The 12761-nt window shown below is 39.2% G+C and overlaps 1 protein-coding gene across 6 annotated transcripts; it reads left to right on the forward strand.

Annotated features, from left to right (window-relative positions):
- Window positions 1–7479: 7479 nt before the first annotated feature.
- LOC123498929 (protein SREK1IP1-like) lies at window positions 7480–12151 on the forward strand. Of its 6 annotated transcripts, none has more exons than XM_045246496.1 (6): window positions 7480–7619; window positions 9116–9183; window positions 10433–10539; window positions 10714–10844; window positions 11375–11482; window positions 11857–12151. In XM_045246496.1, the coding sequence occupies exons 4-6, from the start codon at window positions 10728–10730 to the stop codon at window positions 12055–12057; spliced, it is 426 nt and encodes a 141-aa protein (XP_045102431.1). In that variant the 5' UTR covers window positions 7480–7619; window positions 9116–9183; window positions 10433–10539; window positions 10714–10727; the 3' UTR covers window positions 12058–12151. The 6 variants fall into 6 exon arrangements, with proteins under 6 accessions (XP_045102431.1, XP_045102433.1, XP_045102432.1 ...); XM_045246497.1 differs by lacking the exon at window positions 7480–7619 and adding an exon at window positions 7935–8001; XM_045246493.1 differs by lacking the exon at window positions 7480–7619 and adding an exon at window positions 7935–8001 and having other exon boundaries at window positions 10433–10536.
- The last annotated feature ends 610 nt before the right edge of the window (window positions 12152–12761 follow it).

Here is a 12761-nt window from a genome sequence, read left to right on the forward strand (position 1 = left end):
AGATTCATGTATACAGATTAAGCATTTTGAATATGTAATTACATAGCTCACTCAAATAAATACTCTCATTGAGGAGGTCAGTGATATTTGTAAAAGATAACATGGGCAACTGTATACGGTATTGAGCAGAAAGTGGACAGTGTATTATCACATGTTGTTCTGTCGGACCTGTTGTCCATCACATTGGCACACACGTTGATCTGCTGATGTGCGGCTCCACCTCCCTACCTTTATCCTAAGAGTGTGGGACATGAGTCTAATGCCATTCCACAAAGATGCATTTTCTATAAAACGGAAACCAGGTGTGTTTGCTTCTCTACAGAGGTTATATACAAAATGGTACGGTTGTTCCATGTCGTAAGATGTTTGACATCCTCTTTTGAGTAAAGCTGTGTGTGGATCCCCCAGACATGAGAGCCATACTCCATACACGGGCGGATAAGGCCCTTGTACAGAGCAAGCAGCTGGGAGGGAGAGAAAATGGACGAAGACGCCACAGGACACCTAACTTCTTGGAAGCTGATTTAGCAAGAGTAGAGATGTGAAATTTCCAGTTTAGATTTTTAGTGAAGGATAGACCGAGTGTGTTTAATGTAGAGGAGAGGGAAGTTGAGTGTTATTGAAGAAGAGAGGATAGTTGTCTGGAAGGTTATGTCGAGTAGATAGTTGTAGAAATTGAGTTTTTGAGGCATTGAACAAAACCAGGTTTTCTCTGCCCCAATCAGAAACAAGTGAAAGATCAGAAGTTAGGCGTCCTATAGCATCTCGCCTTGAGTCATTTAATTGTTGTTGGGTTGGGCGTCTGTTGAACGCTGTTGAATAATGCAAGGTGGTATCATCAGCATAGGAGTGGATAGGGCATTGAGTCAGATTTAGGAGATCATTGATGAATAATAGAAAGAGAGTGGGTGATAGGACAGAACCCTGTGGAACACCACTGTTGATAGTTTTAGGGAAGAACAGTGACCGTCTACTACAGCAGCAATAGAACGATCGGAAAGGAAACTGGAGATGAAGGTACAGAGAGAAGGATAGAATCCGTAGGAGGGTAGTTTAGAAATTAAAGATTTGTGCCAGACTCTATCGAAGGCTTTCGATATGTCAAGGCCGACAGCAAAGGTTTCACCGAAGTCCCTAAAAGAGGATGACCAAGATTCAGTTAGGAAAGTAAGAAGATCACCAGTAGATCTGCCTTTACGGAAACCATACTGGCAATCAGAGAGAAGGTTGTGAGCTGATAGATGCCTCATTATCTTCCTATTAAGGATAGACTCAAAGGCTTTAGAAAGGCAGGAAATCAAAGCTATAGGGCGGTAGTTAGAAGGATTGGAGTGGTCACCTTTTTAGGGACAGGTTGAATGTGAGCAAACTTCCAGCAAGAAGGATAAATAGAAGTAGAGACACAGATGAAAGAGTTTGACCAGGCAGTGAGCGAGTTCGGAAGCACAGTTTTGAGAACAACAGGAGGGACTCCATCCGGACCGTAAGCCTTCCGAGAATCAAGGCCAGAGAGGGCCAGGAAAACGTCTTTATAAAGAATTTTAATTTTAGGGATGAAGTAGTCAGAGGGTGGAGGAGTAGGAGGAATATGCCCAGAATCATCCAAAGTTGAGTTGGTAGCAAAGGTTTGAGCGAAGAGTTCAGCTTTAGAAAAAGAAGAGACAGCTGTAGAGCCATCTGGATGAAGTAAAGGAGGGAAAGACGAAGAAGTAAAGTTGTTAGAGATATTATTGGCTAGATGCCAGAAATCTCGAGAGGAGTTAGAATTGGAAAGACTTTGACATTTTCTATTGATGAAAGAGTTTTTAATAAACTTATTTTTAATGAGGTGTTGTACAGGAGGGATGTCTGCCTCTATCATACACAAATTCATGCTTGTATTTTTCCTAACACCAAAAAGCAGACATTCCTCTAGTTTATTATATTATTTTTCCAGTACTTTTACTTTTTTTCTTTAACCAGATTTCTGAACTGTAAAGTAAAGAATTCATCACTGCTGCTTCAAACACTGTTTTTTTTTTTTTTTTTTAATAAATGGTATTTGAGTATCACTTATACAGAAGATAGAAAACTTATTTACAACAGCTTCACTCAAGGCTTCATGTAGTTCCAGAATCTCATCCATTTTATCCAAGTCAGTGAACCATACCCCGAGGTACAAATACCTGGTGGCATAGTTCACGCTCGTGCCTTCACTTGTTAAACAGAGTTTATCACAGTCCTCCCCATTAATAACAAAAAACTTCGTCTTTTTCTCGTTGATTACCATACCACTCTCTCTACAGAATCTACATACAATTTCGAGTTTCTTTAAATACATCTCTCGACTAGTAGACAGTATTACAGCATCGTCCATCATTGGTAATGTGTGCAAACTACCTAGAAACCCCGTCTGATGCTATAATCCTTTTCAACATCTTCACCATTTCATTAAAGTAAATAACAAACAATAAACAACTCGAGGGAGCCCCCTGGCAAACTCCAATCGATGCGTTCATTACGTACAACTGAATTAAGCATATTCTTATAGTCGATTTATACATTGCCATAAATGGCCACAACTTTACCACATCCCAAATCCCTGAGACGCTCGATTAGCTTCATCCGGGGAACTCTTATCATACGCTTTACTAAAGTCTATGAATAACACATAATGTAATTTCAACTTTTTAAATAATACATAATCACATAATAGTCAATGTCATGATTTGCTCTATACAATCTCTGCTTTTCTGTGCTCCCGCTTGACATTTATCAATTGTACACCAAAGTTTTAATCTATTAAGTAACATTACATCATATATCTTCTCCAAGGTGTCCATTATACTAATTCCTCTGTAGTTATTACATATAAAAGAATCTCCTGGTTTAAATAACAATACCAACTTGCTATAACACCACGAGAGAGGGTAACAACAACGTGTGAGTACCAAGTTAAATATTGCTAATATGAATAACAACCACGACACAGGCAAGCTTTTAATCACACCTGGACATATACCGCTTTAGCTTTTATTCATATTCAAACTGCCCACTGCTTCATCTAACTCACTAACTGTAAACGGATCGTCCAACATTGGTATATAAGTAGAATTTGTAGTAGTATTGTCTTCAGTTATTTGTACATTAGGAGGGTTTAATAAATTTTCAAAATGCACTTTGAATTGCTCACCCTTAGGCTGATTTGTTCTTTCTTGTTCAACTCCTCCTTTCCAGTTTATTGATTTCCATACTAGTTTGCTATCTTTGGAGTTCAACAAGTTTTTCCACCTTGGGCAAGTTTCGTCCCATTCATGTTGCATTTCCGAAAGGGGCAGAGTAAAAGTGGCCGCAGTGTCCATAATAGTCCGAAATCCCTCTGTGACAGCCTTGTCCACATCCACTGTCACGCTGTCCACCGCGAAGTCCGGGGGTGCTAGCTCCTGTAGTACGTTGGTAAGTCCGTCGTCGTCGATACTTCTGTAGTTCACACTCTTGGTTAGCTTCTGTTGTTACGTGAATTCATGTATTTGACCCAGCGCCGCGCTGGCAGGACGCGAAGCACTGAAAGGGAAGGCAGAATAGGTACAGCACCTCTGCACCTCCGGTGTCATAACTAGAACTATTAAAGCGCGCCCGAAAAATTTAGTCCGCACCTCAAAAAATAAGACAAAATACAAGTCAATAATACATCAGAGCTCCATATATATATATATATATATATATATATATATATATATATATATATATATATATATATATATATATATATATATATATATATATATATATATATATATATATATATATATATATATATATATATATATATATATATATATATATATATATATATATATATATATATATATATATATATATATATATATATATATATATATATATATATATATATATATAACGAAATGGGGATTATGTATGCTTGCAATCATTGTAATGTACGTACGGTTAGCAGTAACTGGAAGTCATTGTAACTTTAATTATTATTATTATTATTATTATTATTATTATTATTATTATTATTATTATCATTATTATTATTATCATTATTATTATCATTGTTATTATTATTATTATCATCATCATCATTATCATCATGAAGAGAGAGAGAGAGAGAGAGAGAGAGAGAGAGGGGGAACACTTTTGAAAATTTTTCCGCACTTCTGACCTCCGCACCTCGTTTGGTGGTCCGGAGGTACGGAGGAGCGGAGGTACGGACCGAGGTACAGAAGTTCCCAGCTCTGCTATTCATGCACGGTTGAAGTGCACTTAATTAAGGTGGTGTGTGTGTGTGTGTGTGTGTGTGTGTGTGTGTGTGGGGCTATGTGTAATTCACCTCGGTCGCCTAATGGTCACCCAGCCAGTCTTCCCCATTACGGAGCGAGCTCATAGCTCATAGACCGATCTTCGGGTATGTGTGTGTGCTGTGGCGGTAACAGGTCCATCCGCCCTGGACAGTGTCTATCAGGAAACGTAATGTATAACTCATTATATATTTCACAGTGGTGTCATGTCTTAGCCCAACGTTGCCAGCCCCCAAGATGAAACTCCAACGAATGAACCATCACAGATCAGTAAACAAGGCAAATAGTATGTTACCACGTATAGACCCTCACATCAGTGTTTATAAGTAACTTGATACTTGACCATCACAACTCGTCCCCACTCACTCCAGCCCTGCCTTGCCAACCTCCAGGACAACATATCACTGAACTAACACCTGCTGGGAATGTAGAAACCCAAAGTAACGAGTAAATGGTAAGTAAACGAGCGAACCGCTGACCCAGTGCTTATCTCTCGGCCATTATCTCTTTCATCTTTCACTTATTATATATCAGACACGTCACAAAGTGGAGCCGCTAGCCTAATCTTTCACGTTGGTTGTCGAGATATATCCGCTATTGCCTAATTTGTGTATGGTGAAGTCCCAGAGATGCTAAGCGGGTGAGCAGCGGCCACACGTGACGTCATCAGCCATTTTCCCGCGTGACTTCATCAGCCGGGGCCATCTTGCTTTTCCCCTCCCAGTCTGATGAATTCTGGTATTATTTTTGTATTGCTCTCAGTTTATTCATTATGGCTCTCAAGTCACTGTTTATGGTTTCCAGACATATTTATCTGTGTTTCAAGTGCTTTTCATGCTTCTGTTGAGTTAGATACGTAGATTTTGAAGCTATTATGGCCTAAATAAGAGCCAGATATCCTCTCCAAATTCTCCACCTCTGTAGGTATGCTTATTTCCTATAACAGCTTATAATGAAGTGTGAATGGTTTCAAAAGATAGGTTATGATTGGTAAAGTGTATTTCGCTCCTAAGTGAGATGTGTCAACTTTGAGAGCGATTTACAGTGTAAAAGTGACATAATATAATACATATATTTGATTATTTCAGCGTGTTGCCAAGTTTTGATGCGTTGCGGAAGTGGCTCATATTTTTTCTAAAGTGTTACCGATCGTGTTGAATAAGATTAGTGGGCTTTAGAATTGTTTTTAAGAATGTCGATGTTATAACACTTATTTCCTATAACAGCTTATAATGAAGTGTGAATGGTTTCAAAAGATAGGTTATGATTGGTAAAGTGTATTTCGCTCCTAAGTGAGATGTGTCAACTTTGAGAGCGATTTACAGTGTAAAAGTGACATAATATAATACATATATTTGATTATTTCAGCGTGTTGCCAAGTTTTGATGCGTTGCGGAAGTGGCTCATATTTTTTCTAAAGTGTTACCGATCGTGTTGAATAAGATTAGTGGGCTTTAGAATTGTTTTTAAGAATGTCGATGTTATAACACTTTTAATTACGGTATTTTTTTAATATTTCTATTATTACTTATCTCGGCAATAATTTTATATTTTAGGGATTAGTTTTGATTGGTGACAAGTTAGAATTTATGTAGCATCCGAGTCCAGCTGTCTTTTTGAGAATCGTCATTTTCAAAAGCACGGCGCCGCACAGTTATATACTTAAAAGGTTAACGAACTGGGAGGGGTGGTGGTCAGTGGTGGGTGGTGGGTGGGGCGGGGCTGGGCGAGGGTAGGGGCGGCCACAACGGAGTGAGCAGCGTATGGGGGGAAACTATGCTACCTACAAAAAAAAAAATAAATAAATAAATAAATAAAAAAGTAGCCCATGCTGACGACATAGTGCTGATGGCAGGGAGTAATGAGGAGATACAGGAGTTATTACAGGTATCTATATAAAAATTATGGATGAGAGTGGAATGTCAGGAATAGCGCTGGAAAATGCAAAGTGATGGACAGTAGGTACAAGATGGTAGATAGGTACACTTACCTATGGCTGGATGTGAGCAAAGAAGGAATAGGGGGAGAAAAAACGGTTGAGAATAAATGAAGGAAAGGCTGGGAAAAAGACAGGGATGATAATCAACCCAGGGAGCAGGTCAGTTTACATATAAATTTAAAGTATCCAGAAGCTTGTGGAAGGGGATGGCAGTGTTGTATTGCTTGTATGGGTCTGAAATTACTTATTGTCGGGAGGGAGATCTAGGGAAATTTGGGAAACTCCAAAAAATAGTAGGAAGATGGAGTCTAGGGGTCCCTCGCAGTACTGCTTTAGAAGCTATTAATGGAGAGATGGGCCGGAGCACCTTTAGGTAGAGAATAGTCAAAGGAAAGATTTACTTCTTAAAGAAGATGGAAGGAATGGATGAGGATGATGAGTGAAGCAAGTGATACGGGATAACAGGGTTAGGACATTGTGGAAGAGAGAAACTGATCGATGGAAGAGAAGAGAAACCTTGAGGAGGACTGGGATAGGATAGGACCCAGAGAAGTAAAGAAAAGGATAGAGGTCAATGGTCTCAGTAAATGGCGAGCAGGGATGGAAATGAAATCAACACTGAAATGGTATATAGGTATATATATAAGGAGAGATCTGAGCCACTCCGGTGGCACGTAGGAGACTGGGGTAGCAGGTTGTCAGTGAGGTAAAGACAGGTACATTGGAGGTGAAGGGTATAGGAATAGGGATGAACTGGATCAGAATTGTAATAGTTGTAGAGGGGTGAGAAAAACTATAGAACATTTTCTGGTTGAATATATCAGGTATGAAGAGGAGAAAGACAGGTTGAGAGGTTCAGTAAAGGCAATTATAAGAGAACAGGAGTGGGCTAGAAGGTTGGAGGAGGAGGTAGAGGAAGAAGGTGGAGTCCTCACTTTGCTGGGCCTATAGCTACCAAGGGGAGATAGAGTAAGATAGAAAGACGATAAGATGTGTGGCCAAAGGGTTTCTGGAGCAGACGTGAAAATGGTTGTGTTCCCTGCTTTGTACTCTCTGCTTTCTCCATCTACAGGCTGCGGTAGGACCAAGACTAGAACACTAGAGGGAACAAGGACCTACGAAGAGTTATAAAGCGGAAGAGCTCAAAAGAAAAAGAAAAGAAAAAAAAAAAGAAAGAGGCGCTGTTGTTGCTTAGTTAGTAATAGCCACGTGTTTTTTTTTTTCAGTCTTTTCACCTTATCTCAGGCTTTTCTCACCTTCTTCACCTCTCCACCTCCACACCCACGCCTTCCCTTGCCACCAGTACCTCTTCACGCCCAGACAGCTGTGGTGAGGCGCGATGCTAGGAGCTTGACGCCTTGTTCCTTAACTAACATGTAAGCCAAAAGTATGTTATGTTGAAGACCAGAAATTAGTTCATTATAGCACGGGTCTTTTTTTTTTTTTTTTGTTCTTTTTTTCTACTAAACTTGCAGTAGTAAGGTATATGAAATATTAAATATTCCATCTATTTACACACTACCAATATCTTAATATGCCATAATAATGCCAAGATGTACATGTATATTTACATGTGCACGCAGTACATGACTTTGTTCAGTCGACAGTCATACGTTTGCCCCAAAGACAGCTAGCTTTCCACCTCTCACCCAAGTCCATCAAAGCTGGAAAACACTGTATTACCTAATTTGTGTGTATGATTTACTGTCTAAATCTTCGTGTCACGACTATTACGAGTCTTATAAGGTCATATGTATGGTAGGTAGCCACGAAACATGGACATGAGACGAAAAATAAGGGCGTTCTCATGTATTTTCAGTGGGCGGCTGGTAATGTTTTGGTTGTAAGAGTGATAAGGGCTGCAGCGGCTTCACTTTTATGACGTCATGCCGCCTCTTGTTAAGGCGGGTTTACACGTGCCAATTTGCGACTGATAATTTATATACGTAGAGTTTACGACTCACAATCGGTGCCTATAGCGACTGCAAAAAAAAAAAAAAAAAAGTCGCAAAACAAGACCAATATGTTGGTCTTGCTAGTCGATTTGCGACTTTATTTACGTCGTGACGTCACGGAGTAAGCCTTGGAAATGTGGTCTTCAGATATTGAGATGTTAGAAATAGTGAGGAAAAGAACACATCTGGGACCCCAGTAAACAAAAAAAAACTTGTTCGACGAAATAGCTGCCACTCTACAAAAACTGTTTCCCTCAATGCAGGGTGTTGTTGGAGGTGAGGATTGAAGACTTGTCAGGGTTTAATTTGATCACAATTGTGCATAATCTTCTTAAGATTAACATTTTTCATATGACAAATGTAAGCTAATTTAGTGCGGTAAACACTCCTTTCTTTCCTTCTACTTAGCCAGGGACGTATCCACAGGCATTTTACTTTCTGCTGACTCTTCCAGTACGCATAAAAAAAAAAAAAAAAAGAACAACCATAGCTTCAGCATCGTCACTGGAGGAAAATACCTTGGCAAGTTGGCCGTTAGCTGTTTGTTTACATTCTTTTCCTCCAAGGCGCCAACTAGTCGATACTTTCCAGGTGCTACTTCTGACACTTTCCGACTAGAAGAGATGAGTCGGAAACTATACGTACGTAAAAATATTAATCGCAAATTGGCACGTGTTTGAATCCACCTTTATTCAACCTCCTTGTTGCTCAGACATTGTTGTGGTTTTTGACATATATGGTGAGATATGACCAGTCTTCATTTCGGAATGTCACATTAATTCCCACGATTTTACAACTAGTTCTTGTTCTTTGGGGCATTTTAAAGTTTATTCTGATTACTTATATTTTTCATTACTTTTGTAGTCAACCACCTTCTAAATTCATCTTTATTTCTGCCTTCTCTCACTCTCTACTAGTGAGCACCGAGCAGAGAGCAGTGACGCTGACGACACACACACAAGTCTTCCCAGCACATTCGAGAAACGTGAGTGGCGCGTGTTTTGTCCCCTGTACGTGTTTATTAAGAGGGAGTGGGCACTGGGCAGAGATGAGTAGATTAGGATATCATTACGAAGACCAAGGATGACAAGAATGTTAGAATAGGCCAGTTAACTCAGCGTGGAGAGGGTTGTAATATGGTAGGTTAGGGTTTGTTTATAGTTGAGGCGTATGTTGTCACTGTGCTTATAAATGGTTAGAATGTATACTGATTGTACATGACCAAGAAGACGTGATATCTAATGGTGTATACTGCTTTTAAACAACATTACATTCATTAACAACTGATCTGCTTAGGCTGTACAACACACTTTCTTTCCTAAAAACATCTGCTCCAGTAATTTCTTAAAGACTAACGCACTGGCAGAATTGGTCTAGCCCCTTTATTTTCTTCATATGGTATTATTTCTTTGTATAACCTTAGGAGTAAGGTGAGGTAAGCTCCATGACTGAAAATATTGATCCCAGCCTTCCCTGCTCTCCAGGTATTATTTCTTTTATAACCTTAGGAGTAAATGATAGACAACCAGGTGAGGTAAGCTCCATAACTGAAAATATTGATCCCAGCCTTCCCTGCTCTCCACTTTAGCCATAGTGATTCATTGCCTAATAAACTGGCTGGCTGTCAGATATTGCAATATTGTTGATGGCCCCTCGATGGTAAAGCTCCAGTATGACTCTAGTGTTACTATTATTGCAGAATGTACTTTCCTGGTGCATGTGGCTGTGTTTAAATTAATTCTGGTTGTATATTTGTCATGTTTTAGGTGATTCTGATAATTCATTCCCTAGAAATTACTCATTTTGGTCTCATCCTGCCTGAGAACCCTACATTCCCATAGCCTCCAAAGCTTGTTAGGGGAAGATGGTTGGTGGCATTTGTTATTTATTATATTATATGAGTTAATCGGTACTCTCAATCATTTCTCTGATAAACTTGGGAACTCCTTACCTGCTTCTGTATTTCCAACTTCCTATGGCTTGACTTCATTTAAGAGGGATATTTCAAGACATTTATTCCTTTCTTTTGGTTAACTCTTTTGGATCTGTAAGGGGACTGGCAACTAAGTTGGCCTTTTTAATTCTTTTGTTGCCCTTGGCCAGCTTTCTCCTTTTACATAAAAAAAAATGAATTACAATGAATTTTGTGAAGGTGTGGAAGAAATTAGGCAAATAATTAGCTTTACCATGTTGACATGCTGCATGCCTGGTATTTACTGCTCCTTGTTTTAAAGTCAGGAGTGGCAACACAACACATGACAGTACTGGAAAATGCTGCCTATCCAGAACCAGGCTGTGTGTGAAGAAAGAGTGAATCCAGCATGACTTGGTGCTTAAGGTGGTGTGTGTTCCTGTCCCATATTGTTGTCACACTCACAGTAGATCTCCTTCTCTTGCTCATACTGTAATCCTTTGTCCTAATTGTTATTGTATTATAGCTATGCCATTGCTGCATCCTCTCTCATTTCTTGAAAATGAATTATTTACAGTTGCTTTACCGATTCATTACTTGCAGTCACATGATTGGTGATGGAAGACCGTCCTCTGGCTCGCATTGGTCCCACTGGTGGGGGAGATGTGAGAGCTGCCTGCAAGAAGTGTGGTTATCCCGGCCACTTGACATACCAGTGCAGAAACTTTGTCAAAGTAAGCATTTTGAAGATATGCAACCTTAACATACATTATTTCTATATAAAAACTTGGTGCAGGCTTGTTATTTGGACCTTGGCTCATTAGGACCAGTTGGTACCTGATTCAGCCCTTGTTGCTGGCTTATTCGCCCAATTAGTGTCAATAATATGTTGTTGCGTGTGCATGCGTGTCCATGCTTGAGCATACTTGTATGCATGCATGTTTTTTTTTCAAAGACAACTGGTAGGACTAGGAAGACACCAAAGAACATGTTTAGCATTCAGCACAATGTTTATTTGCTGAGAGCAAGAACAAAACAACACAACCAAATAAAAAAGAATTGCACAATATGTGAAACGGTCAAGAAAGGTCCAGGTCTGAATCAGCCAAGATCTGAATAAACCTGCATTCCTTAAGATTGACCTCTAAAGATAGAAACACTACTCTGGGAAAAGTCTATTTTAGCCTCAAAACATGCATTATTAGTATATAGTACTGAGCAATATGCTGAAGCAATAGATAGCCAAACCGAGTCTTCTTTATAGGTGGACCCAAAGAAGGATGTTGTGCTTGATGTGTCCTCAACATCGTCCGAAGAAAGTGACCATGACACTCCTCTCACTCAACTACAGACACAGGAACTAATGCAAGAGGTAACTCATCATGAACAATATACACATTTTTTGGAAATTTGCTTTTTACACTTCTAAGAAATCAAATGAGACAGTTTTAACATTTCTCATGAAGAGCGAGATATTGAATTTTGTATTTTATGTTTTCTGAAGAGCTCAGCACTCTTACATACTTTGTTCACTCAACTTGCAAATACATGTATTTAGAACCTAAGCTACTTTTTGCTATTTCATTGTTGATTGATCCATTGTTTAGCTAGTAACACTCTCTCTCTCTCTCTCTCTCTCTCTCTCTCTCTCTCTCTCTCTCTCTCTCTCTCTCTCTCTCTCTCTCTCTCTCTCTCTCTCTCTCATGAATTTAACTATCACACCATAATTGGAACATCTTTCTTCAGGCCCAAAGGAATCAGAACTTGAAAAAAGAAAAGAAAAAGAAGAAAAAGAAGGAGAGAGAAAAATCTGAAAGTAGAAGTAGGAAAAGAACTCCAGAAAGAAGGAAAAGATCTCAGTCTTCAAGTGATGAGGACAGAAGAAAGAAACACACAAAAAAACATAAAAAGGAAAAGAAAAAGAAAAGGAGCCAATCAAGAGATTAAGAAAATCTATTCATACTGAAATTTCCAATGTTTTACAAAAATAAGCTTGTTTAAATGTAAGAGGAAACAATAAAGGGATATGATTGATAGAAAAGTGTTGTTTTGTAACTCTCTCTCTCTCTCTCTCTCTCTCTCTCTCTCTCTCTCTCTCTCTCTCTCTCAGTTAAAGACAATTTTTTAGGGTATTTTTATCATTCTAGTGACAGATTAACAAGACCTCAGCATTGGAAAGCTTCTAGTTGAAGTGAGGCACGGGCTTTTTAGGTTATCTTCACAGTTCTGGTGGTAGATTAACAAAATATCCACATACTTAATGATAACATTCGTAAAAGAAATAATGGGGAGGTGGTGAAGAAGTATCTAGGACACCCCTGAAAGATAGAAGCGTTTTCTTTGACTCCTTGTGGTGGGCCCGTTTAGGCGGCCGCGGCCCGTTTGGCTTGCATAAATCACATACACGCCAACTAAAGAAACTATTGACTCTGAGACTTGGAGCAATGATGTTGCCAAATCAAGGAACCTATGCTGAACAGCTCTGTTAAATTAGTCTGAAGAGGAATAAATCATATTTCAAGTGAGGGAGGATACGATTTGGACAAATACCAAATAAAAATACAGCCTAGCAACATTGCGCAGGCGTGGCAGGCTGGCCAGGAGTCGCTTGATTCTATAACTTCATATACTTAAATACCACTCTACTCATG

This window comes from Portunus trituberculatus, chromosome 48, assembly GCF_017591435.1.
Source record: "Portunus trituberculatus isolate SZX2019 chromosome 48, ASM1759143v1, whole genome shotgun sequence".
NCBI classification, from domain to species: domain Eukaryota; kingdom Metazoa; phylum Arthropoda; class Malacostraca; order Decapoda; family Portunidae; genus Portunus; species Portunus trituberculatus.